General features: G+C 38.2%; 1 protein-coding gene across 3 annotated transcripts in view; it reads right to left on the bottom strand.

The window, feature by feature from the left end:
- LOC124600577 (dipeptidyl peptidase 3) overlaps positions 1-24,422 on the bottom strand; it is a 143,186-nt gene that overhangs the window by 17,449 nt on the left and 101,315 nt on the right. For all 3 annotated transcript variants that reach the window (XM_047136175.1, XM_047136174.1, XM_047136173.1), the window contains exons 11-14: positions 18,325-18,449; positions 7,708-7,831; positions 7,442-7,612; positions 305-467 (exon numbers count right to left, since the gene is read on the bottom strand). In XM_047136175.1, the coding sequence (XP_046992131.1) occupies positions 305-467; positions 7,442-7,612; positions 7,708-7,831; positions 18,325-18,449 (583 nt within the window). The remainder of the gene's footprint in view (positions 1-304; positions 468-7,441; positions 7,613-7,707; positions 7,832-18,324; positions 18,450-24,422) is intronic.

The raw sequence follows: 24,422 nt of genomic DNA, 5'->3' as shown, positions 1-24,422 counted from the left end.
AGAGGAGACGGGGGAAGAGGAGAGGGGGGAGGAGGGGAGAGGGAAGGGTGAGGGAAGGGAGAGGGAAGAAGGGAAGGGGCGAGAACATGGCCGGTGGGGCATGGAGAAGGGAATGCAGCCTGGGAAGGACGAAATGGCAGCAATAGCTCAGTGCCGCAAGTGCACCACGCACAAACTCACAAAAGAGCCATGAGACGCTGGAGGGAGAAACATAAGTGTAATATACACTTTGATCACAAGATGTATTACATTTAACAAGTCAAACACTGGAAACTCCAGGCAGAAACACTGATGATTTTCTTACCTTTAACAAAAGTATTTGCCTGGACAAGCATCTTACGGGGCTGTCTGTTAGCCATTATGATATCTCTCCACTTTCCCCAAGGACATGGACCATCCTCAGGCACCTCTGAATACCTGTTATACATCTCTTGTGCCGCTGCCACATCACATGTTGTTTTATAAACCTGAAAACATTATATGTACAAAATAGACATCTTCCAACACATTATGTTACAAATCATAACACAAGTGTGAAATTTGTACATAATACATAAGGTATACACAAAAGACATTGTTAAACCAATGAGTGGACATGTGACAGCTTTCTTTAATCAGTAATACATGAATTGTTATTTTCGTTGCCAGACGACATAATTAAAACATGTATTTGGAGGAATAAATGCAGAATAACTACAGATACAACTAATATCTGTAGCTTTGTTACAAAATTATCCCTCTGTGATCATTTGACAAGATTATGTGTAAAGCTGGGTGCCAGACTGGGACTAACTCTGAACCCTGCTTTTTGTTGACAATGTTTTTATTGACAGAGCCATCCAGGCATAGCTCACAACAACATCCCAATCTGATACACAATTGCAATTTGTCAGAAAATCTATAATGATGTGAGACTGTTTTCAGTGTGAAAAATTAAATTTCCTCGGCTACAATTTGTCAAAATGCACACTATGAAGCCAAACGTCACTGGACACTGCTCTGTTTTATGACAAGTTACTTGTTTGAGGTATGTACACACAGGTCCAATGCAGCATTATTGTAGATGCGTTCTGTGTTAGAATGATGAAAGCACATAGTCCAATCATTGCTCTGTTATTCATAAGAAATTAACAGATATGGACTGAGAAACTCTAAAATGTTTAGGTCTTATTGCAACTCGCATACAGAATTTGGTGACAGAAAATTCATCAAAAGATGTCAGGGTAGCATTTCCACAGTCACACTGCTACACAGGAACAACTGTTCATATGAGTGAATGAGTTACATTGTTTACAGTGATGTAGAGAGTGCTGCTGTTGGTTTGTGTAGCATAGGAAAAAGGCTGTATGGTGTGATAAGCAATAACATGGGTGTGTGTGGAAGTGGCTGATGCTTATTGAGTTTTATTTTCCCTGTGTTGTGGCAATGGTAGAATCTGACACCTGTGCTCTGCTCCTTAATTTTGGTTGATGGCAAAATTAATGAAGGCCTCTATAACAACATTTTAGATAATGGCATGCTCCTTTCACTACAGTGAGTGTTCGAAATTGGACCTTTTTCTGTATCAGTGTGATAATGCTCCTGTTTAGAAAGTAGGGAGCTTCAGATGTGGGACAGCCAACAGAGTGGTCATCAATGCAAAGGAGCACTGGGTAAACACATAGTAGTAGCAAATGAATAAGTCTTGAGGTCATCAAGCTGATTTAGCACTGTCGTAGAATTAGTAAAAGAAAAGAAAAAAATGTTACTTACACAATACCAGGCTCACATCAGACATTGACAAACTTTGCATTAGAAGATCCTGCAATACTGTGCATCATCAGCATTTTTGGCAACACACATGAAATAGTCTAATTTACCAAGCAATGGGCAGGAGTATTAATAATACTTTATACAACTAACACTATTATCATGAATGTAAAGGATTTTAATGTTGAATTTTTGTTGTGTGTTATTTCTGGTGGTGGACCTGTTTTTATCTGTATTTCCAAAAATAAAAATTAATAAAAAAGTAGTGACAATATAAAGGCATTCCTGAAGTTATCGTCAGCTTATCATGGTTTCATTTCATCTGGTAAGTCACTTGAAAAATCAGTAAATGTTTTACCTGATACTACTCAACATATCAAGCACTTAACATTAAGCAATTAAAGGAAAACTATTGTGGATTATATTAAAAATTAATGAGTCAATCAGAATACTTAAGACACAATTTACAGGTAGTATGGAAAATGAGGGTTATCACCCATGCAGTTTATGCAGAAAATATTACTGAAGTCTAATTTCATAAGAGAGTATGATAAATTTAAGCAGTGAGAATGGATAAACTCAGTTTTGTTTTCTTCATGGTAAAAGTATGAACATATCTAAAAACAAAGATGATGAGACTTACCAAACAAAAGCGCTGGCAGGTCGATAGACACACAAACAAACACAAACATACACACAAAATTCAAGCTTTCTCAACAAACTGTTGCTTCATCAGGAAAGAGGGAAGGAGAGGGAAAGACAAAAGGATGTAGGTTTTAAGGGAGAGGGTAAGGAGTCATTCCAATCCCGGGAGCAGAAAGACTTACCTTAGGGGGAAAAAAGGACAGGTATACACTCGCGCGCGCGCGCCCACACACACACACACACACACACACACACACACACACACACACACACACACACACACATCCGCACATACACAGATCCGCACATACACAGACACCTGTGTATGTGCGGATGGATGTGTGTGTGTGTGTGTGTGTGTGTGTGTGTGTGTGTGTGTGTGTGTGCGCGCGCGCGCGCGCGCGCCGAAAGCTTGAATTTTGTATGTATGTTTGTGTATCTATCGACCTGCCAGCGCTTTTGTTTGGTAAGTCTCATCATCTTTGTTTTTAGATATATTTTTCCCACGTGGAAAGTTTCCCTCTATTATATTCGTAAAAGTATAAACAATTAGATATATTTCATTTAATGTTTTCTTGCAGCCAAATATTTTAGAACAACAATAACCTTTACCAAGAAACCTTGTAACAATAACAGGTAATGGAGCGAGATGAAGTTTGTAGCTTGTGGGATGAATTTTGATGCTGCAAAAACATGAAGTTTTCACCACGGGGCCATATTAGGAAAGTATCACCTACATATTATCGGAAGAGACTTGGTTTAAGTTCGGCCGAATCAAGTGGCCTCTTTCCAGTCGTCCACAAAAAAGTTTGTTACCACAAGGGAGGAGAGGGTTATTCATGGCAACACCAGTGGTATGCTTAAAATATTCACAGTTTAGTAAAAAGTAGGTTGAGGAAAGCGCTTGATTAAATAGAGCAGTTATATCGTCTTGATTCAGCCGAACTTAAACCAAAAGTCTTCTGGTGACATGTAGATGATATTTTTGCAGTGAGGCTCCACGGTGAAGAACTTCAGGCTTTTTCCAGGATCTAAAATCAATACACGAGAACATCCAACTTACGATGTAAGTGGAAAAGGGTGACTGTCTGGCATTTCTGGACTTTTTTGTCAGCTGGAAAGTGGTAGGATCCCTGGATGACGATGATGATGGGTTTGTGGGGCACTCAACTGCGTGGCTATCAGTGCATGTACAAATTCCCAACCTTTGCTCAGTCCAATCTCGCCACCTCCATGAATGATAGGATCCTTTGAGTAATCTGTCTACCATAAGTCCACAGACAGACAGACCTGTATTTGCAGGCATCTAGTTGCCGCCAACCACTGCAAACTACAGGTGTCCTTCAGACATTACTACACTGTACTCTATTGCATCTGATAGACAGCCTTGCAAAGGCGCTGGAACACCTAAAATCTGTGTTCAAAGGATAATAGATATTCTTCACATCAGATCAGCACGATTTTTACGAGGAATAAAAATGACTACCCACATGAGCAAATTAGGCAGAATCCTAAGGAAATATTATGTCAAAGTAATCTATCAGCCACCTACAAAGACATGTGCTCTTCTCGGTTTAGTAAAGCATGATCTGGGACTGCGGACAGCTGGAATCTCCAGAATATCTTGCCATGGTGGCAAAGCCTAAATTGGTCATCCAAACATTTTATGACTAGTGACACGTCCTGCGACAATTTTATTAATTTGACATTTGAATTTTATATCCACAAGCCTGCATTCCAAAAGAGAGTGCAATGTAGTATAAGCACTAGGCATGCCCCTGTGCACCACAGGTGGAGCAATATTTGAAGAGTGTATGAAACTTGACAGAAGTCGCTCATAAAGCAACTGCTTTTGTGCATGCTTCTCCGAACCAACTTTTGGTATAAAGTTGGCTATGTGAATCAGCAGTCTTCAGTGCAAAACATTCACCTGAAGATGGCTGCGTGGTTGTCAGCTGAAATATCATGGAAAGAAGTCTACATCAGCCAACTGCAGTCCCAAAACTTCACAGAATACTTTTTGTGCGACGAAAATTACCAGAATCACAAGGTTTGCACATGTTTATGCACAGACAGACTATAAAACTTACAGTGGAGAAGAAATGTACAGAAGATTTAAATAAAAGTCTGGCAGATTTAAAATTTTCCTCATCTAATCATGTCGTGAGAATATGGTCATCACAAGACTGTATTGTTCATTACATTACAATTACTCTTTGGGTTTATGGAGAGTTATGTTTTGAGATATTCAAATCTGCATGTTATATAAGTGAGAGGCTAGAAATACTTTTTAAATAAATGTGCAGTGTAGTTGCAGCTGACTAGGCATCCAAATCAAGTGTAGAGTTATACTACAGGGAACTGCCGAGGTGGTTGGCATAGCCTGGACGCCAACAAGCAATTTATGCCAACAACCTCTGCAGTTCCCATAAACTCTGCACTTGACTTGGATGCCCTGTCCACTACAGCTATATTGCACTTTTGTTAAAAAAAAACTATTTTTAGCCTGGATGTTATCATATATGGCATGCTAACATCCAGGCTATGCCAACAACCACTGCACACTAGGACTATGTTTCATAGTCTGTTGGTAAATAAACAAGTGTAAGTCTTGTTTTGTTCATCTTCAATCAAATACATGTATACATCTTCCACATGTACAGCTGTTACAAACGAGGTCGATAGTGGGCTAAAACTACTTCTGAGCAACTGAAATGGCCTTTTCAGTAATTAAACAAACAGTTGCAGAGCACATGGAAAAATAATGACTTACATGGAAGTTTAGAGGTTATTGTGATTTTCCTTATAAAGGAATGTTAATCTGGCCAGTTAGTGTATTGGAAACCAAGAATGTGCCTCCCACATATGGGAGAAGTGTAGTATTCATTTACAAAATTACAAATTATGCTAAACTAGATGGAATCTCAAAACAAAATCCACAAGGTGAAACCACTAATATCAAGAAGTTATAGCTCACAAACAAATTAGACATCTACAATGAATGGGGACACCACAGCAGTGGACAGGTATTGCTAATGTGGAGCAAAATAACTGATCGTAGGAAATTTAGAACTGACATAAAATGCAGATTAGCAATTTTAAGAAAAGTTTTTCTACAAGAGAGAAATACATTAACATCACACAATCATTTAAGTAAAACTAATATGACGTATATTCTGAAAGCAACTGCTCAAAATGTAGCCTTAAGGGGAAGTAAAATATGAGTAATAGACAAGAAGAGAACAGGAGTTTCTGAAATATGGTGCTACAGAAAAATGGTGAATTTTGGATGAATGCATCAGGTACTTAATGAAGAGATACCAAATCGCATCAGCGAGAAAAGAAGCTTTGTGACACAAACTCGCCAAAGTGAAAGGTAAGTTGACAGGACACTTCCCGAGGAATCAAGGACTACTTAATTTAGTGTGTGTGTGTGTGTGTGTGTGTGTGTGTGTGTGTGTGTGTATAAGGCAGCTTCAAATGGATGTAAGTTGCAAAGAATTATGCAGAGCTGAAGAAAATTACATAACAGACTAGTATGAACAGCTTCATCAAAGTCTTCAGGCTGAAAACTACTTTGGAAAATAGCAGTGGTGAGAAGCAGACAGCCATGTAGGAAGAATGTATTTTGTGCAGCTGTTACTCCTCATCTACACATAATGAACTTACAACATATTTATTGGCCTAGTCTCTCGTAAATTTTGGAATATATAGGTTCTGGGACTGTGAATTGTCAAGAGTACAGTAGCGAACTAAGTTCTCAATAAAATAAACATATTACAGACCAGAGAGTATTTTCCTATGAAATTTCTCTATATTTACATAGAAGTGAGTAAATTCCGCTCAGTACAGATCACATGAAAATTATAACTTCACAATCACACTTCATTACAATATTAAATGATAACTTTATTTACAAATACTTTTAAATATACAGACAGTCAATACTGTGTATGCTGAAGTACTTTTAAAGCGTATGGAAAAACTTATTATGACTATCTGTTTGTATTAATGTAGTTCAGCTACAAATATTAAAAGCGTGCAGTCAGTTCTGTGCAACCTTTTGTCTCGTAAAAATGTACTTTTGAACTACACTACATCCATTTATTTTCTCAATAGCAATGCCATGTAGGAGCAAAAATATACTTTTGAACTACACTACATCCATTTACTTTCTCAATAGCTATGTAGGAGTATTGTGGACATTTCGGTTTACCATTTGGCCTCTCTTTAATAAATATGTCATTAAGTTCAAAATTAATAATTATCTCCCTTATCATTTGCCATTTTCTCCTCTTTTTTTTCCTACCTTTATTACAAGTATGACATCTTAACTTCAGGAGGTTGAGATTTTATGTTTGTGTCCAAATGATATTGGTTAAATTCTGATTTATGTATAAGGCTGTTACTGTTTTACTAAAAATCCATCTTTATAATAATGGAGTGAGAGGGCAGAAGAACAACAAACAAGATGATAGCAATGTGTATGATAAGTATGCAACAAAGGGTGCATTAAAATAATGAAACCAACAGAACTCAAGAATATCATTTGCTGCTTTTGATGTGACTTTCAGTTTTCACAATAACCTATAAATATAAGATTAATGCCTGCATATTGTAATATACTACCTCCTAATTTTATTCTACTTGGAAGTGTTCACAGATAACCTTGCAATACAGTGTTGATTACAATTTAAATGTTTTATAGGAATAAAAAATTCAAACTCATTTTGATTTTACATGCTGACCTTCAATATGGAGCAGGAAAATTATTCTAGTAACATAACTCAATTTATGTTGTTTGAAATAGGTTCAACGAACTACATACTAAGTCATTAATAGAAGAGCAAAAATAAATAAATTCATGAACTAGTTACTATAGTTAATCTATGGTAGTTTTGACAACTGATGTGTTTCAGGGATTAGGGCAGTAAAGGAAACACAGACCCTGGCAACAAATTTTAAACTACTCTTAATGTATACCAGAAAGCCAGCTTATTTTTAAAAGCACAAAATCTTCACTATATAGACTGAAACTAAGTCTTACCTGCAGCTTGAGAAGGAAGTCACCAATAGCTTTTTTACCAACTGTTTCTATTTTAGAGCGATCCACTTTCAAAAGAAGATCTTCTCCCGGTTTTGTTTCTGTGACACTAATTAGTCCTTCTCCGGCTTCCAAAAGTACTCGCATTATTACATAACGAGCTTGAGAATGTGCCTATGAAGAAAGAAAACAACATTAACAGTTGAACTTTTAGGAACAACCTCTCGCTCACTTGGTAAAATGGCAACTACCAAAAAAAAGCTCCTTACCTGTAACCATGCTTTATTACTTGGATTGTACATTTCTAATGCTTTGGCTACAGCGGTGTAAATCAGACTCAACCAGTTGACATATATGATATCATCAGCTGCTGTTCCTTCAAAACCAAATATCCTGGAAAAAGAATAAGAATGGAAACAGAAACTGTTATCTAGGGAAAAACGAGCCCACCATGAAAATGCACATACAATAAAGCGGCAAAATAATATATAGTCTTTTGAAAAATATTGTGACATGGCACTTGCATTCAATGAAAATCACCATCATCATCATCATAATTATGCTCAGTCAGCTATTACCTTCATCCATAAAGTCCTACTTGTTTTTGATAAGTGCCGTACCCTGTGCATATGTTACAGTATAACTACAATGACTGATTATTTTGTTAGAATATGAAACAACAACAACAACAACAAAAATTGTAAATGATGCAGCATAGCTTTTGCGTGAGGTGCAATTTTGGATTAGATGCCATAATTTACAAAAAGAATAGTGTCAGTAATGAGAAAATCATGTGTAATGATATTGCTGAAACTTTCAACATCATAAAATTAAGCTAAACTTAATATTCAAGCCGATTAAGACCGCCTGCAATGGTAGCTGAAATGTTGGTAACTTTATCGTATTATAATGTGGTCACACACACCCAGAAGCTTCTTACTGAAATTAACTAGTCACAAAAACTGATGCTCCCATAATAAAATGTAATTTTGCTAGAGGCAGAAGGTCTAGAATTCAATAAAAAAATTACCCCCTCCTCTCTGAAATATTGCATACAATGACTGCTGTATTAATATTACTTTGTTTAATCTATTGTGCTTGTTTTGAGAGGAATGATTCCGAATGTATGTATATTTCTTGTGGCTACCGATAAGAAAGAAGTTTGCCTCGGCACGACATCAGGAAGCACACACTATTAATTTGCATCATTTTTAGGCAAGATTTATCATTACCTTGATAACTGACAACATTCTGGTTGTGTAAAGTGCAGCATGACACTACATATATATTTTAGTCAACAGGACAGTAACCTTTTACAGATGTTCAGGTAAGTATAAAACACAGGAATAGAAGGAAGTGCAAATAGAGCAATAAAGTATGCCCCAGAAGATGTAACAAAAAGAGGAGAACAAGTAGTCATGCCACAAATAAGAATAGATTGTTTTTTGATAAGATCAATTTGCAAGTTACACAGCAAGTACAGTGACAGAGAACTTTCTTCAAGTAATGTGTTAAGAGCAGAGGGTCTTGAGACCACAAGAGAGTTTAAGGGTGAAATAAGTCTTAAACAATTAACATGTTGGATCAGAAATAGCTGACTGTTTTTTTCTTTTCCTCATGTTTCTACTGTGACATGGCAAAGTACAAAAGCAGCTAATCCCATCTGCATTCCAATTTTGTCTACATTTCTCATTCATTGTACTTACAGCAATGTTTGGCCTTATTAATTTATTTGACCAACTTGTGCCAGAAAAGGGAATTAACAAAAACACAGGTGGGGGAAAAAAAACCCACACACATAGAGTGGTCGGAAAATGTCTGAAATGCTTGTCGGATGTCGCAGGGCACGTTGTAATGAGACATAAATGCTAAGAAAAAAAATTGGATATGTTATGCTGTTTCCGAGTTATTTAGCATTGAAGTTAGCCAATAATATCGTTGTGTGAGCAAATTCAAGTTTCAGCTAACCAAATAAAGCACCCACTGGACAAAGCCACCCCTGGCAGACCACTTGAATGTGCACGCATGACACCCTGGTTGGCTAATATAGATGCTAAATTACTTGGAAACGGCGCAACATTTATGTCTCAGTACAACCTGCCCGGCAACGTCCCTGCAAGTCTCTCAGACATTTTCTGGGCACCCTGTATATGTGAAATACCTGTCACCAGGGCTGCTGCTAAGTGTTTTGCTGCTCTAGGAAAGAACTGAAAAATGTCGCTCTTCTTTTTTTAGTACCATCAAACTCCCCTATTCCCACACTCCAGCTCCTCCACCTCCCAACAAAGCAAATGTCCTATTATACTTTTAACCATTAAACTCAAGTGCCCAGAGACCACCTCATTTTCTGGGAACAGTCCTCAATTCTTTCAAAATTCATCGAGGACAATAAATGTCCTCAATTTCTTTTTTTTCTCTCAATTTATGAAATTTCCCTAAATAATAGAAATAGGAAGAAAGGGCTGAACATTTTAAACTAGAAATCAACGGAATATACCAGTGCAATAAAATTTAGCACTTACTTTATCTAACTGCTACAAAATTTGTACTCAAAGTGGCTGCTTCAGCTTTGAGGCAGAGGCAATGTGTTTACTTCGTCAAAATAAGTAAGGACTTATTAAGTAACTGTTCTGTATTGTTTTGAAAACGATTTGGTGAATTGATTTTTCCTCTTTTTCATTTTTTATTCTGATCTGCTCAATTTTCTCACTGTTTGATTTGAAATTAATCTTTTTCTGTCCTTTACTGCCCCTAAAATTTGGCTGCCCTAGGCAGCCAATGGCGTAAAAAACGACTGTGCCTGTCACAGGTTCCAACTGTATCAGCATAAAAGTTAATTAGCTGCTGTAACTGTTCCCACCATTTATGTCTCTTAGTAAGCTTCTATTGTATACCAAGTCTTCACTGGCTGTACCATACATTATGAGTAACCTACACTGAAGAGCCAAAGAAATTGGTACACAGGCCTAAAATCGTGTAGGGTCCCCGTGAACATGCATAAGTGCCCCAACACAACATGGCATGGACTTACTAATGTCTGAAGTAGTGCCGGAGGGAATTAACACCATTAATCCTGCAGGGCTGTCCATAAATCCGTAAGAGTATGATGGGGTGGAGATCTCTTCTGAACAGTACATTGCAAGGCATCCCCAATATGTTCAATAATGTTCGTGTCTGGCGAGTTTGGTGACCAGTGGAAGTGTTTCAACTCAGGAGAGTCTTCCTGGAGCCACTCTGTAGCGCTTCTGGACATCTGGGATGTTGCACTGTCCTGCTGGAATTGCCCAAGTCCGTCGGAACACACAATGGACTCGAATGGATGCAGGCTGATCAGACAGGATGCTTACGTACGTGTCACCTGTCCGAGTTGAATCCAGGTGTATCAGGGGTCCCATATCACTCCAACTGACATGCCACACACTGTTACAAAGCCTCCACCAGCTTGAACAGTCCCCCGCTGACATTCAGGATCCATGGATTCATGAGGTTGTCTCCATACTCGTACATGTCCATCTGCTCGATACAATATGAAACAAGACTCACCTGACCAGGTAACTTGTTTCCAGTCATCAACCGTCCAATGTTGGTGTTGATGCGCCCAAGCGAGGTGTAAAACAATGTGTCATCCAGTCATCAAGGGTACATGAGTGGGCCTTTGGCTCCGAAAGACCATATCAATGATTTTTCATTGAATGGTTTGTACGTTAACACTTGTTGATGACCGAACATTGAAATCTGCAGCAATTTGTGGAAGAGTTGCACTTCTGTCACGTTGTTGTTGGTCCTGTTCTTGCAGGATCTTTTTCCAGCCACAGCAATGTCTGAGATTTGATGTTTTACCAGATTCCACATACTCATGGTACACTCGTGTGAGAGTCATACAGGAAAATCCCCACTTCATCACTACCTTAGAGATGCTGTGTCCTATTGCTTGTGTGTTGACCATAACACCACATTCAAACTCAATTGAATCTTGATAACCTGCCATTGTAGCAGCAGCAACAGATCTAACAACTGTGTCAGACACTTGCTCTCTTATATAGGCACTGCTGACTGCAGCGTCGTAATCTGCCTGTTTACATATCTCTGTATTTGTATACCCATGACTATACCAGTTTCTTTGACATTTCAGTATATAAAGAAGATACCAACTGATTGGAAGAAGTGATTGATCTTTAGTGTTTAAGAAAGGTAGAAGGAGAAAGCTTTCAAGCTACTGAGGAATTACCCTGCTGTCAAACTCTCTCAAGACAACAGAAATGATGATAGTAAAAAGACCAAGAATAAGGATAGAATTTCAGTTTAAAGAAGAACAACATAGCTGCATAATGATAAAAGTAGGTCAAATGTTCCTCTGAAACTAACGAAAAAGTACTGGGATAAAGGAAAAGGTCTGATAATAATATTTTTAGACATAGAAAAAATGGCTCAAATGGCTCTGAGCACTATGGGACTCAACTAGACATAGAAAAAGCTTACAGCATTGTTCCAAGGAGCAATATCTGGGAGTACATGCACAAACTATGAGTTTCAATTTCTTTAGATTCAACTACTGCACAGAGACTGAAAGCAGTGTACAAGTAGGAAACCATGGATCAAAATGGTTCCCTACACAGAGGTGTACAACAAGGCAGTGCACAATCTCTACTACTTTTTATGGTACCCATGGGTGTAATTATTAAAGAAATTAGAGCCATAGAATATGGATATTTGAGCACATTGGTTTCTGTGAATAAGGTTGCCATCTGGAGAGAGACTGAGCAAGAGCTTCAGAGGAAAGCAGATCATTAAACCAACAAACTCAATCAACACAAAGTAAACTGTGAGTAAGAAGAAAACAGTAGCAATGAACTTGAGCAGAACATCTGGCCAAAGTAGCCTCAAACTCCATTGAGAAAGAACTGAATGATTGGAAAGCTCCAGTTACCTTGGAAGTATTTTATCAAACAAGTGGAGTGCTACGTTAGAAGTCCAAAAAAAGTGTCAAAAGTTTCCTCGGTCTTTACCACGTACAAAATCTACTGGAGGATACAGCAGTTCTCATAAAAGCCACATAAACAATATTCAAATCATCCATTCTGTTATATAGCTTGGAGACTTGTGCACTATTGAAAGGAGACATCAGCAAACTAGAAGCATTTGAAATAAAATTTCTGCAACAGACAATATGAGACCAAACTGGGAACGAGTGCCTTAGGAACAATGTGCAAGTGACCTGTACAATGGAGGAAAGTTTATGCATTGCACAGTTGAAATAGTTTGGGGATGTGCAAAGGATTTAAGAGACTAGAACCTCTAGACATTGCTTGGAAATGACAGTACATGGCAAAACACCTGTTGGAGATTCCAGAAGGGGGTAGCTAGATCAAATAAATGAAGAACTCCTTTACCAAGAAGAAATATTGCAACATGTAAAAAAGGAGAGAGGAAATTTATACGATAGGAACACATGGAGGCATGCTGTCTACGAAAGTCCTACCTGCTTCACTGGAAGGCTACTAGCCTGATGATACTGGCCAGTTCTATGAACAGACAGACGGGGCTGTGATGGGTAGCCCTTTGCCACTGGAAGGCTACCCTGATGACACTAGTGAGTTCTATGAATAGACAGACGGGACTGTATTGGGGAGCCCTTTGCCACCCATCATTGTCAATCTTTTTATGGAAGATTTTGAGGAATGTGCTTTGTTGTTAGTGCATTAAAAGCGGAAATTTTTATAAAAAAAAGAAGTCACTTTTGTTGTTTGTACTCATGGCAGTGAGGATATGTACAGCTTTTTAGAACATCTAAATCCAATCCATTCGAATATCGAATATCAGTTGCTGTGTCAGACGAAAGGTTGGATGATAGTACTTTGATATATGCAGTTTATAGGAAGCCAATTCACATGGACTTTTATCTAAGGTCTGACAGTTGTCACCATCTGGCTCAGTGTGAAGAGGTACTTTGTACCCTGGTTCATAGCACTAATGTAATGTCAGACCTAGAAATTTTATCAGCTGTGTTGGCTCACCTTGAGGTTACCTTTTGGCAGAATTGTTATAGTGAGAGACTGATCAGGCACACATCCTGCTATCAATGAAACATGAATTGTGTGTGTGATAAGAATAATCGGATGGCACCTACACTCCAATTAAAATTATTTGTCATTGACAGATTGCAGTTTGTGTGTGTGTGTGCGTGTGTGTGTGTGTGTGTGGGGGGGGGGGGGGGGGGCTGGCAGTGTTGCCAGCATCAAGCCAGCTGCACTTCAGAAAGAGAGCTGCATGTACATACAAAATTGGCAACACTGTGGGCACATGGCACTATAGGAAGAATTACGATTGGCTGGTGGCTGGCCCCAACCACTCGAATTGCTGAAATGTGAATCACAAAGCAATTTCAATCTGAGCATAAGCCTACCTCTTCTTTTTATGGCCTTGCATAGTTAGTATTACCAGAGGAATTGGTAATTCTGAGGAAAAATAGTAAAAAGAGTATTTTTTTCCCCATCATCTAACATTATGAGCAATGAGAGAAGTGTTCAATGATTTTGAAAGTAGGACGTTGACAAGCAACCTGACTAAAAACCGTAAGAGATTTTGGTTGTAAGTAAAATCAGTGTGTCAAAATCATCTATTCATTCTCTCAGTGACCACACCGGCACTGAAATGGGAGATAATAGGAAGAAGACCGAAATACTGAATTCAGTCTTCTGAAGTTGTTTCACTGCAGAAGATCGTAACACTGTCCCACCTTTCAATTGTCGTACGAACATTGAACTGGCAGATATTGAGATAACCAATCACGGAATTGAGAAGCAGCTACAATCGCTAAGTAGGGGAAAGGCTTCAGGACCAGATGAGGTACCTATAAGATTTTAAAAAGATTATGTGAAAGAACTTGTTTCCTTTCTGGCAGTAATTTATCGTAAATTGCTTGTTAATTGTTGATAGAACTCAACAAGTCGCTCTAAATCGACAGATGTAATAGTAATATCTGGAGTACCACAGCGAAGCGTGATAGGACCATTGCTGTTTACAATATATATAAATGATCTAGTAGACAGCATCAGATGCTCTTTAAGGCTATTTGCAGATAATGCAGTTGTTTATACCAAAGTAACAATGCCAGAAGATAGTAAGAATTTTCACAATGACCTGCAGAGAACTGATGAATGGTGCAGGCTCTGGTAGTTGGCCTTGAACGTAAATAAATGTAACATACTGCGCATACATAGGTAAAGAAATCCACTACTGTACAGCTACACTATTGATGATAAACAGCTGGAGACAGTATCTGACATAAAATATCAAGGCATAACCATCCAGAGTGACACTTAAGTGGAATGACCACATAAAACTGATAGGGGGAAAAGCAGACACCAGACTCAGTTTCATTGGAAGAATCTTAAGGATGGTACAAAGACTGGCAACTATCTCTTAAACCCAAACCTCCAGATGTCAGACACTCAAAGTACACAGATAGTGTATCAACCAAAACACCAATTTAATTCATGGTATGTTCTGTCATCCAGTAGGTATGCTTAAAAAGTAATTAAAAGGAACATCAGAACTATGGAGCACAGGAAACGCATATCTGCGAGTGATAGTTTTACAGATCTCGTGTGCTTGAGTTGGTAGAGTGTGAGTTGGTCGTGCCAGAGAACTCACTTCTATCTCCAATGATAACAACTTGTTTTAACTGTTTGTGTGTGAAACTGTCATACGGGAGAAAATTTTCGTGACATGTAAAAGGACTTTTTGGATTTTGTAGCCATGTTCTATGGGCAGTCTGCTTTCATTTCATATGTTGAAAGTAGCAAATCTATAGAGTACACTGCGTTGGACATGTGCGACAGAACAGACACTCTCCTGGTGAAGCAGCTAGTGCATTTGTAGTTTCACAGAATAAACAAACTATCAGAACAGTAGAACAAAGAAACAATTGCATTACACATGTGGAAGTCTTAATAGTCCCATATAACACTTGCACATGTAATACAGTCACAAAAATGGTCATCATTGGGGCATGGACCCAGGACCCTTGGTATGATAATCTAACATTCCACCAACTTCCCCACAGAAGCAATACATAATTATTAGCTACTCACAGTTATGCTTTATCTATGCTCCACAGGTCTGGCATTGCTTTTAATCAATGTTTATGCCCATGCAGCACATAGCACAAATTAAATCGGAGTTTCGGTTGATTCTCTATCAGCATAACAGTGTTTGGTACCAAACTGAGTGTCTGACATCCGGAGGTTTGGGTGTTGGCATAGAAAAACGTAATTTTGTGCACTTCACATAGCTTCAAAAATCTAATTAAACATTCATTACACAATTAATGAGTTACATCTACAGTCAGTTAAATCATACATAAACACCTAGAAGTACTGGACTGTAGATGTACGGTACAGTGCGCCAAGACATCTATTTTTGGTTCAAAATGTAGCACATTTCTGTTTTTCATAAACTGGAAAATCAATAATGAAATGTAACTGAGTGTGAAGTAACGATAAATGTTACACTGACTGCAGTACACTAGATGTATAAATGGTGCATTTTTCTGTTCTCCATATACTTTAGAAAATACTCTACTTTCATCTTCTCTTCAATATAGGCTGTTGGCAATTTGTTAGACATATCTTGCCACAATTCCAAAAATTTAAGTTATGACACTGTGTGTTAACTGAAGTTGACCAATTGCCAGATGGGTTAGAGAGAGGGAAGGAAGCAAGCATGGCCCTCACACAGACTACTACAGGATGAGGAGCTTTGCAGGTGAACAATCCACACCTATCTAGAGCAGTTTATGCAACTTAACCTGTGCTTTAAGTTCTCTGAAAGCAGAGGTCAAGCATGAAGCTAAAAATCACTTAAATATTGTTTGTAATCTAAACTCAAACCTTCTTGGCATATTTAATAAAGATTCTCAAAGCATCAATTACATACTGTATTTCATGGGCTGTGAGACACTACAGTCTATAAAATACACGGTAATTTTAAAGCAATTTTTTAAAAAAATAATATTTTTTACAATTTTTATTATTAGATTGCAAAGCCAGACTAAAAAGAAAAAAAACCTTAAGTTTATAAAACTGAACTGACCTTCTTCTTCTTCCTCTTTGTCATCATCTTTGTCCTCTTCATAAGTAAGATCATCTTCACTGTCATTGAGACAATTATGTATGCCACATCCATTTAAAGCTACCTTTGGCATGAATTCATGTTGGGTTTCATCCATCATCCGTTCGTTCCATTCCTCTCTCAAACGCTTTAAATGGTTTGTTTATCAAGACATCATGAGACTGTGATTGTGAAGTAAGTACTCCCTGAATAACAACAAGCTCTGTATTTCCCTGTCTCACTTTGTCTTTCACAGAGTATTTCAAGTGACTACTGCACTGATCTAGCACAAGAAGAGAACTCTTCTTCAGTAAAACACCTTTCCTTCTCTCCCACACTTTGTTAATTAATTATTTCATACCAGCCTCATCCATCCAATACTTGCCATGTATGTGAACATCACCACTTGACAGTATTTCAGACGCATTGGCATTGTTTTGTGCTTGAAAATGATCACTGGATTAAGTTTAGTACTATCTGCACAACATGAAAGGGTAACAGTTTAGTGCATTTTTCCATGGCTCCTCATTTTTATAGTTACAGTTTTAGCACCTTTCATGGCAACAGTTCTGTTACTCGACACATCAAATGTCAGGAGTGTTTCGTCCATTTTTACTATTTCACTTAGTTCCACACCGGTTTTCTTTCGATGTTGAATAATAAAGCAATGGGAAGATAATACTTACTCTTCACACTCTTGAGGCATTTTCTGAGATATTTTGATTTTGGTTCGCAATCTGACACTTAATAAATCTGTAGCACCAATCAACTCCACCCTTAAATAAGTCTGTTAAGTTCCACTGTGGCGCTAGCTTATGAGCGTGTATTTGAATCATTTTTGTATAAATTCCAATTCCATTTTGATGGTGTCCTCGAATATTTCAATACGTCATCTAGTTCTGGCCATTTTACATTCAGTCCTCTATTTGCACATTTAGTCTTCCTCATTTCCATCAGTTCTTCTTTACTAGCCCGCCAATTGGGAATTTTTTTTCTATTGGTGGAGGGCCAAAATGCCACCAGCGGCTCTGTTTCCATGTTATTCTGCATATGCTACTAATTTCAATTTATAGCTCACATCATGTGAACACCTTTTATTTTTTTCCATTATGAAACTAGCAATTAACAAAGTATTGTACTGTTACTGCAATGATGTGTCATAGACTACACAGTGTTCTGGGTTCTTGATGGAGGGGCACGAGAGAGACAGTGTTAGAAAGCATGAGAATCCCCGCAACTCATATTCGTCTCATCAGCGTACTGCTGCTGCTGCTGCCAGGTGAATCCAATGTTGCCATTTAGAGGTAAGTTTCCTGTGATGTCAAATATATCGTCATTTTCAAGTCTATCGGGAATTTTAAATCAAACATTTGACATTTTTATACTAATTTCAATGCACCTGAATTTTGGAGGCAACTTTTTGAAGAAAGACTTGCATCTTATAGACTGTAAAATAGGCACACAATCACAAGAAAAGCAAACACTATTAAATGGAGTAAATTACAACACAACAGCCTATGATGTGTATCACACACAGTACTGTTATCTGGTTAACACTGGCTGTAACCAAAAACCCTAATGATTCAGGACCAAGTGGCTCATCAGCCAACTTTAAGTTAACACACTGCGTGTCACTACATATTTCAGTAAAAAATGTAGTATATCAAACTATGCCTTTGCTACTTATTCAACGTTAGACTTCTAGTTAAACAATCTAGTTTGAGAAGATGTACCTCAAATTAATAGATGATTTGATATACACAATTAAAACTCACTTTAAAACATCTCTGTTTAAACACAGATACAGGCCAACACATTCAGCTCTACATTCTTCATATGTTGAGCTCAAAGTCGTAAATTTGGAATCATATGTCTCGCCAACCTCATACCATGACTTTATCTGAAACATTTTTAAACAAAAAGGGTAATACAGAGCCACAAAAATTTTCCAAATATTGACATTCAAAGATTGAAAATTCTGAGTGGAATACAAATAATCAAACAAGTAAGGGAAACCATAGGTCATGAAGGTGGAGCCTTAAGAAATTCAAAAGCAGAGCTATGGTGTTCAACTTTTTGTTATGTTTGCATCCACAACTCAATGCTTCTCCACACTGAGTGGTGTCTTTACTTATTACAATATCTGAAAAGTTAATGAAGTTTTATTGACAAATGTTCATGCCATTTTCAGTAACCTACAGTTTAATTGCAACCATCAATGAATCTGATAAATGAAAATGCTCCTACATAAGGCTGCAATTGCACTGGCACTGACACTCGTGGATTCTGATGGTGACTGACATTGGCCAAACACGACCGATCTTTTCGAATCAGTACGCCAGTGTGTGTGCAGCTGATCTCATCACCCAAATGTATAGACTTTGGGCGACAATCAGTGAAATTCAAATCAGTTTCTTTCTTTAGTCAGTTTGTCAAGGTTCTCAGACATGAAATATAGACTGTGAGAAATTGGTAAGTTTAGTCCAAGAAAGGAGTTTGTGGCATTCTTATGATAAAAAAAAAAAAAAAAAAAAATCACAATTGGGATATAGTTCAGAATCTATGGACTAAAATCAGATTTATTAGAAACCACAATAGGAAAAATCTTTGTGAAATTTTAGGTGTAAATTATAACAATAAAAAAAAGTTCAAGTGAGAAGGGTGATATATCTCATACTTTAAAGTTACTGCTGTGGGTATATTTTGGGTTGTGCTAGGTGGGCATTAGCTGTCTATGAACTATTATTACTGGTTAATGGTGTTTTTATGCTAGTAGGGTCGTGATTGTGTTATATGAGGTGATCTATTTATGTTTTTCTTTCACACACATGCTGAATGACAGTCATTGAGGATTAACTGACATATGCCCATTTTGATGAGTTTATTTGAAGTTGTGCAAAGTGTTCGTAATCTCACTTTTCAGTGTCACCATGAATCATCTCAAGTATGCAACAAAATGTTTCTCCCTTCATCTCACATACTCGTAAAACTTATCTGGTTATTCCAGTAACTGAGGAAAGAGTGTACAGTACTCGCCATTTTCTTTTTGAGACAGATATAGCTCATTCACAGGCATTGGAGTAATTTTAATAGCAAAAGCTGCAAAGCAGCACTCATCTCCAAGCACAGAAGCATCTAACCACCTTAACAGAGTCTACCTTAACCTAATCTCCTCCATCCCACTAAAAACTGACAAAGGCAATTAGACACACTGTGATGAAGCTGTCATCCGATGTTATTGAGCAGCCTATGGTGATTGTGTCTGCTGACTATTGTCAGTGCCACTAAGAGCACAGCCTAAGAAATGTTAAGCAGTGGATGACAAAAAATATATATTAAGTAAAACAACAACATGAAGTTTTTTAAGCCTGTTAAAAATGGCATTTAGGTTATAAAAAAAAATATAACCTATGCTTGAAAAAGAAGAAAAAAAATTGTTGCTGGGAATGGTATACATAGTGGTGTGTGTGTGTGTGTGTGTGTGTGTGTGTGTGTGAAAGAGAGAGAGAGAGAGAGAGAGAGAGAGAGAGAGAGAGAGAGAGATTAAACTGAATACTTACAAAGGTGGTAAGGGCATAGACACGGAAAGGACCATATGATCAGAATTTTATTTTGCCAGTTACATAAAATGTTTAGCCACAACTAAACTATCTGTACGTACAAAAATGAAATACCATTTTCAGCATGAAACAGCTACATCACAAAGACACAAAAAGACATCAGAATGTATGATCCGTATGGAATACTGCACAATGAAACCTAAAGCATCAACACATCATATAGTACCCATGTTGAACGTTACAGTACTTGATTGCCAGTAAGGTATTTCTATCTGGTAACCAACGGTAGTGATGATGAGCACAGAATAAATGTGACTCACTTTGCAGCACTATAGATGGTGCAGAAGTTGTACCAGGCAGTCATATAACCCTCCACTGCTGATGCGAGTCCACTGCTGATGCGAGTCACAGCAGTGAAGTAGTGCTGAGCGCCAGGAGGCTGTTTCTTTATTGGTATATCTATGTGGACTGTCCAGTGCATTGTAAAAGGAATAATCTGTATTTTATGCAAAATAATTTGGGCTGTGCATGAAAACACATTCTTGTCCTCAGCGCTGAGTTAGTTTATAACTTTATGCTGAAGGAACGGCCACTGAGCTGAGTGCTTTGCCAGTTAGGAGCCGACACCAGTTCCCTACACATCTTTTTTGTTTTCGTAGTAAGCCACAACTGATTTTGAATATATGAATTTATCAAATTATTAGTTGTAATGAATTTGTCATATTATTAGTTGTATTCACAACCTGTTACTATGATCATTTGCAGACCCACACGCTACAGCTTAGAAATTCAGTTCTGCAAAGTAAGTGTTTGAGCAAAGACTTCACTTTCCATACTGTGAGGTGGCTGCTGCAATGGGACCTCTGCCACTACTGCTGTAGCCTTCCCTGCCACATCATTTGTGCAGGTAGGAGCCAGGTAACTATGTGTGCACACTCTACCACTCACAGAAATTTAATGCTGTGTACAAGCAGTGGTTGAAAGAGACCCTGTCGGGAACCAGAGCTGAGTGTCACAATCTGTCAATGACAATATATTTCAAACCTGACAGGAATTGCAGCTGTCAGTGAATGCAGGTCCATATCAACCAGTTTCTGAGTGTACACTACAATCCAATTGACATTCAGAGTTTGGTACCTCACAAAAGGCAATTGAACACAGCTGAATATAAAGCTGTGTGTCTTCAATTGACCAAATGACATACAAATTGGGCACTAGCTGACTGGAGACACTCACTGTAGTTCTCCGAGTCACAATTTTGCCTGTTTTCCATTCTGCAAGGCACTGAGTGCACAAGTGGCCAGACGGGATGATTAATCTGCAGTGTATGGATGGTGCAGTTCAGGCCAAAGGCAGTTCTGTTATGTTTGTGGTTGTTCACCATGTCACAGTTTAGACCCACCCATTCACGTTACTATGAACATGAATCAGGAAGTTTACTTCAACATTGTTGGCAATCAATTGTTGCATTCCAGAATGAGATTTTCACTCTGCAGCGGAGTGTGCACTGATATGAAACTTCCTGGCAGATTAAAACTGTGTGCCCGAACGAGACTCGAACTCGGGACCGTTGCCTTTCGCGGGCAAGTGCTCTACCATCTGAGCTACTAAAGCACGACTCACGCCTGGTCCTCGCAGCTGGGAGAAGTAAAGCTGTGAGGACCGGGCATGAGTCGTGCTTCGGTAGCTCAGATGGTAGAGCACTTGCCAGCGAAAGGCAAAGGTCCCGAGTTCGAGTCTCGGTCGGGCACACAGTTTTAATCTGCCAGGAAGTTTCAAGTGTTGCATTGTCTTCTACACCTTCATGGTGTGTATGCTGAAAGCATATGGTGACAACAGCTATGTTAACAGGGCTGCACTCATACTTTCCAGCTTTGAGAAACATTTGAGCATCATGTAGCACCTAAATTGGCCCCCACTAAATCACTCAATCCTAATCTTATAGAAAATGTCTAGTACTGTTTGGAAGACTTCAGATGGATATGGTATGAGGGTGGTCCCATAAGTACCCGGCCTGACCGAAAGATGGCAGTCGTTGAAAAATCTCTCTGGATTAGAAAGTATACGATCTATGAAGCATATGTTTTAAGTTTGAAGACACCACACTGTTTAGTATTTGTTTGGCAGCCATCAATAGTGAACGTTGCGAGTGAACTTGTGAAAATGAAGCAAATTGGTAATCGTTACATGACACAATTTTTTTGAAGGGCTCGATGCAACCAATATTGAAACTGAGCTAGTTTCTACTTTGGGAGAGTCTGCTACTTTGTTGAAAAAAGTAAAATATTGGGTAACTGAGTTTAAATGAGGCTGTATGAGCTGCCAAGACAAGCATAGCAGTGGTTGACCAAATGAGGTGACAACTCCAGAAATGGCGGAGAAAATCCACAAAGTGGTACTGGATGATCAACAAATGAAAGTGCGTGAGCTAGCAGATATAGTAGGCATTTCAAAAAGTGCGGTACATCACATACTATCTGAAAATTTGGACAAAGGAAAACTGTGTGCAAGGTTTGTGCTACATTTGCTCATGCTCTAGCAAAAACAGTGTCGTGATGATGTTTCAATTGAGCGTTTAGCAAAGTTTTGCAGCAACGAAGCTGCTTTTTTGCTCCGTTTCATAACCAAGAATGAAACACAAGTCCACCACTTCACTCTTGAGACAAAAGAACAATCAAAACAATGGACACAAATTGGAGAAAGAAGGCAAGGACCCAACAAAGAAAACACAAAAATGTAGGAAAAAATGTATTTATTTTAACATAATCTCCTTTCAGTCTATACACTTTTCCCAGCGATGTTTAATAAGTTCAATACCCTTTTTATAATGAGAACTGTCTAACTCCTCAAAATAGCCATTAACTACCAACATCACGTCTTCATTTGTTGAAAATCTTCGACCACAGGGCCATTTTTTCATTTGGAAACAGAAAATAACCTGAGGGGGCTAAATCTGGCGAACAGGGTGCGTGTGGTGGCAATTCGAACTTTAATTCATTGATTTTGGCTATTGCAATAACAGGCTTTTGAGCTGGTGTACTGCCCTGAAGAAACAACACTTTCTTCTTGGCCATATGTGGCCATTTTTGCTTTATTTTGTTGCCCAAACATTGCAATAAGTTTGCATAATACTTGCCATTGATAGTTTTTCCTCTTTCAAGGTAGTCAATGAAAATTATCCAGATGCCATGACCTTGCCTGCAGATAAAATGGTCTCGTTGGGTCAGGTACTTATGGCACCACCCTCGTATACCTGAAGAAACTTGTGAATACTTGCCCTCACCCAATTGAATCCATTATTAAGGCTGGTGGATGGCTATTTTTTGTCTTTTGTGGTTATACGAAAACTTTGAAAACTGTACCAACACCGGTCATTTCCCCCGGATTCTGCTTTCTGTTTTATAATTCCATGATATTAAATATTCTCTCTGAAGCTCAAAAGGCATTTTCTTTCCTACAGATTACATTTTTCTTAGAGGCTGATTTTTGTTAGCACAGTGGCTCATGAAATCAAGTTAATAAAGTTTTCAATTTTCATTAAATTATGGGCAAGACTAATTGCAACTAGTTAGTTCTGTCAATCTTATTAAGCATTTACAGACAGTTTTCAACTACTGCTGTTTTGTTTACAGTATCTGCTTCTTCATCTTGCAAACAGCCTTACTCAATAATCATTGGAATACTGTCCCCAGTAGTAACTGAGGCTGAACTCTCACTTTTTCTGTATGCAACTGTCGCACTGTTCAGAACATCACTCACAAGTTTCTCATAATAAAACAAACCTTATTTCAAGGAAATACAAAAGTTGGGCATTGCATGTAATAAAGAAGGATCTTTTCATTTTTGTAGTGTGACAGCACAAAAAATTATGGGGTAATGTTTTGTCTCAAATGCTGTAGTAGCTCTTGTAATTGGGTATAACTAAATGAATCACACATTCATTTAAATACATACAAGTATTAATTTACTGGAATGTGGTGTGGGACGGAATTTGTAACAGTTTGTATTATTTTTCTCTTGGAAGTCACTGAACTGTGAAGCAGTCAGAAGCAAGCTGGGGCAGATGTTACATGTAATATAAAAAAAAATCAAAACCACAAGTCAGGATGCAGCAGGACAACATCCAGAAGGCTCACCAAAGCCTGCCAGCACAAAAAGGGCATCAAAAATAGTATGATAAGGATTTCAACTGAATATGGTAGCACCTCCATCCATCTCATCTCCTGTATTCAGACAGTGCTTGCCAATTGATAATTCTTCCAGTATCTCAACAGAGTTATAATGGCAGTGTTTGTCAAATCTTGGTAAAATTT

This window comes from Schistocerca americana, chromosome 1 (genome assembly GCF_021461395.2).
Source record: "Schistocerca americana isolate TAMUIC-IGC-003095 chromosome 1, iqSchAmer2.1, whole genome shotgun sequence".
NCBI classification, from domain to species: domain Eukaryota; kingdom Metazoa; phylum Arthropoda; class Insecta; order Orthoptera; family Acrididae; genus Schistocerca; species Schistocerca americana.
This window is presented reverse-complemented; position numbering and strand designations above follow the sequence as displayed.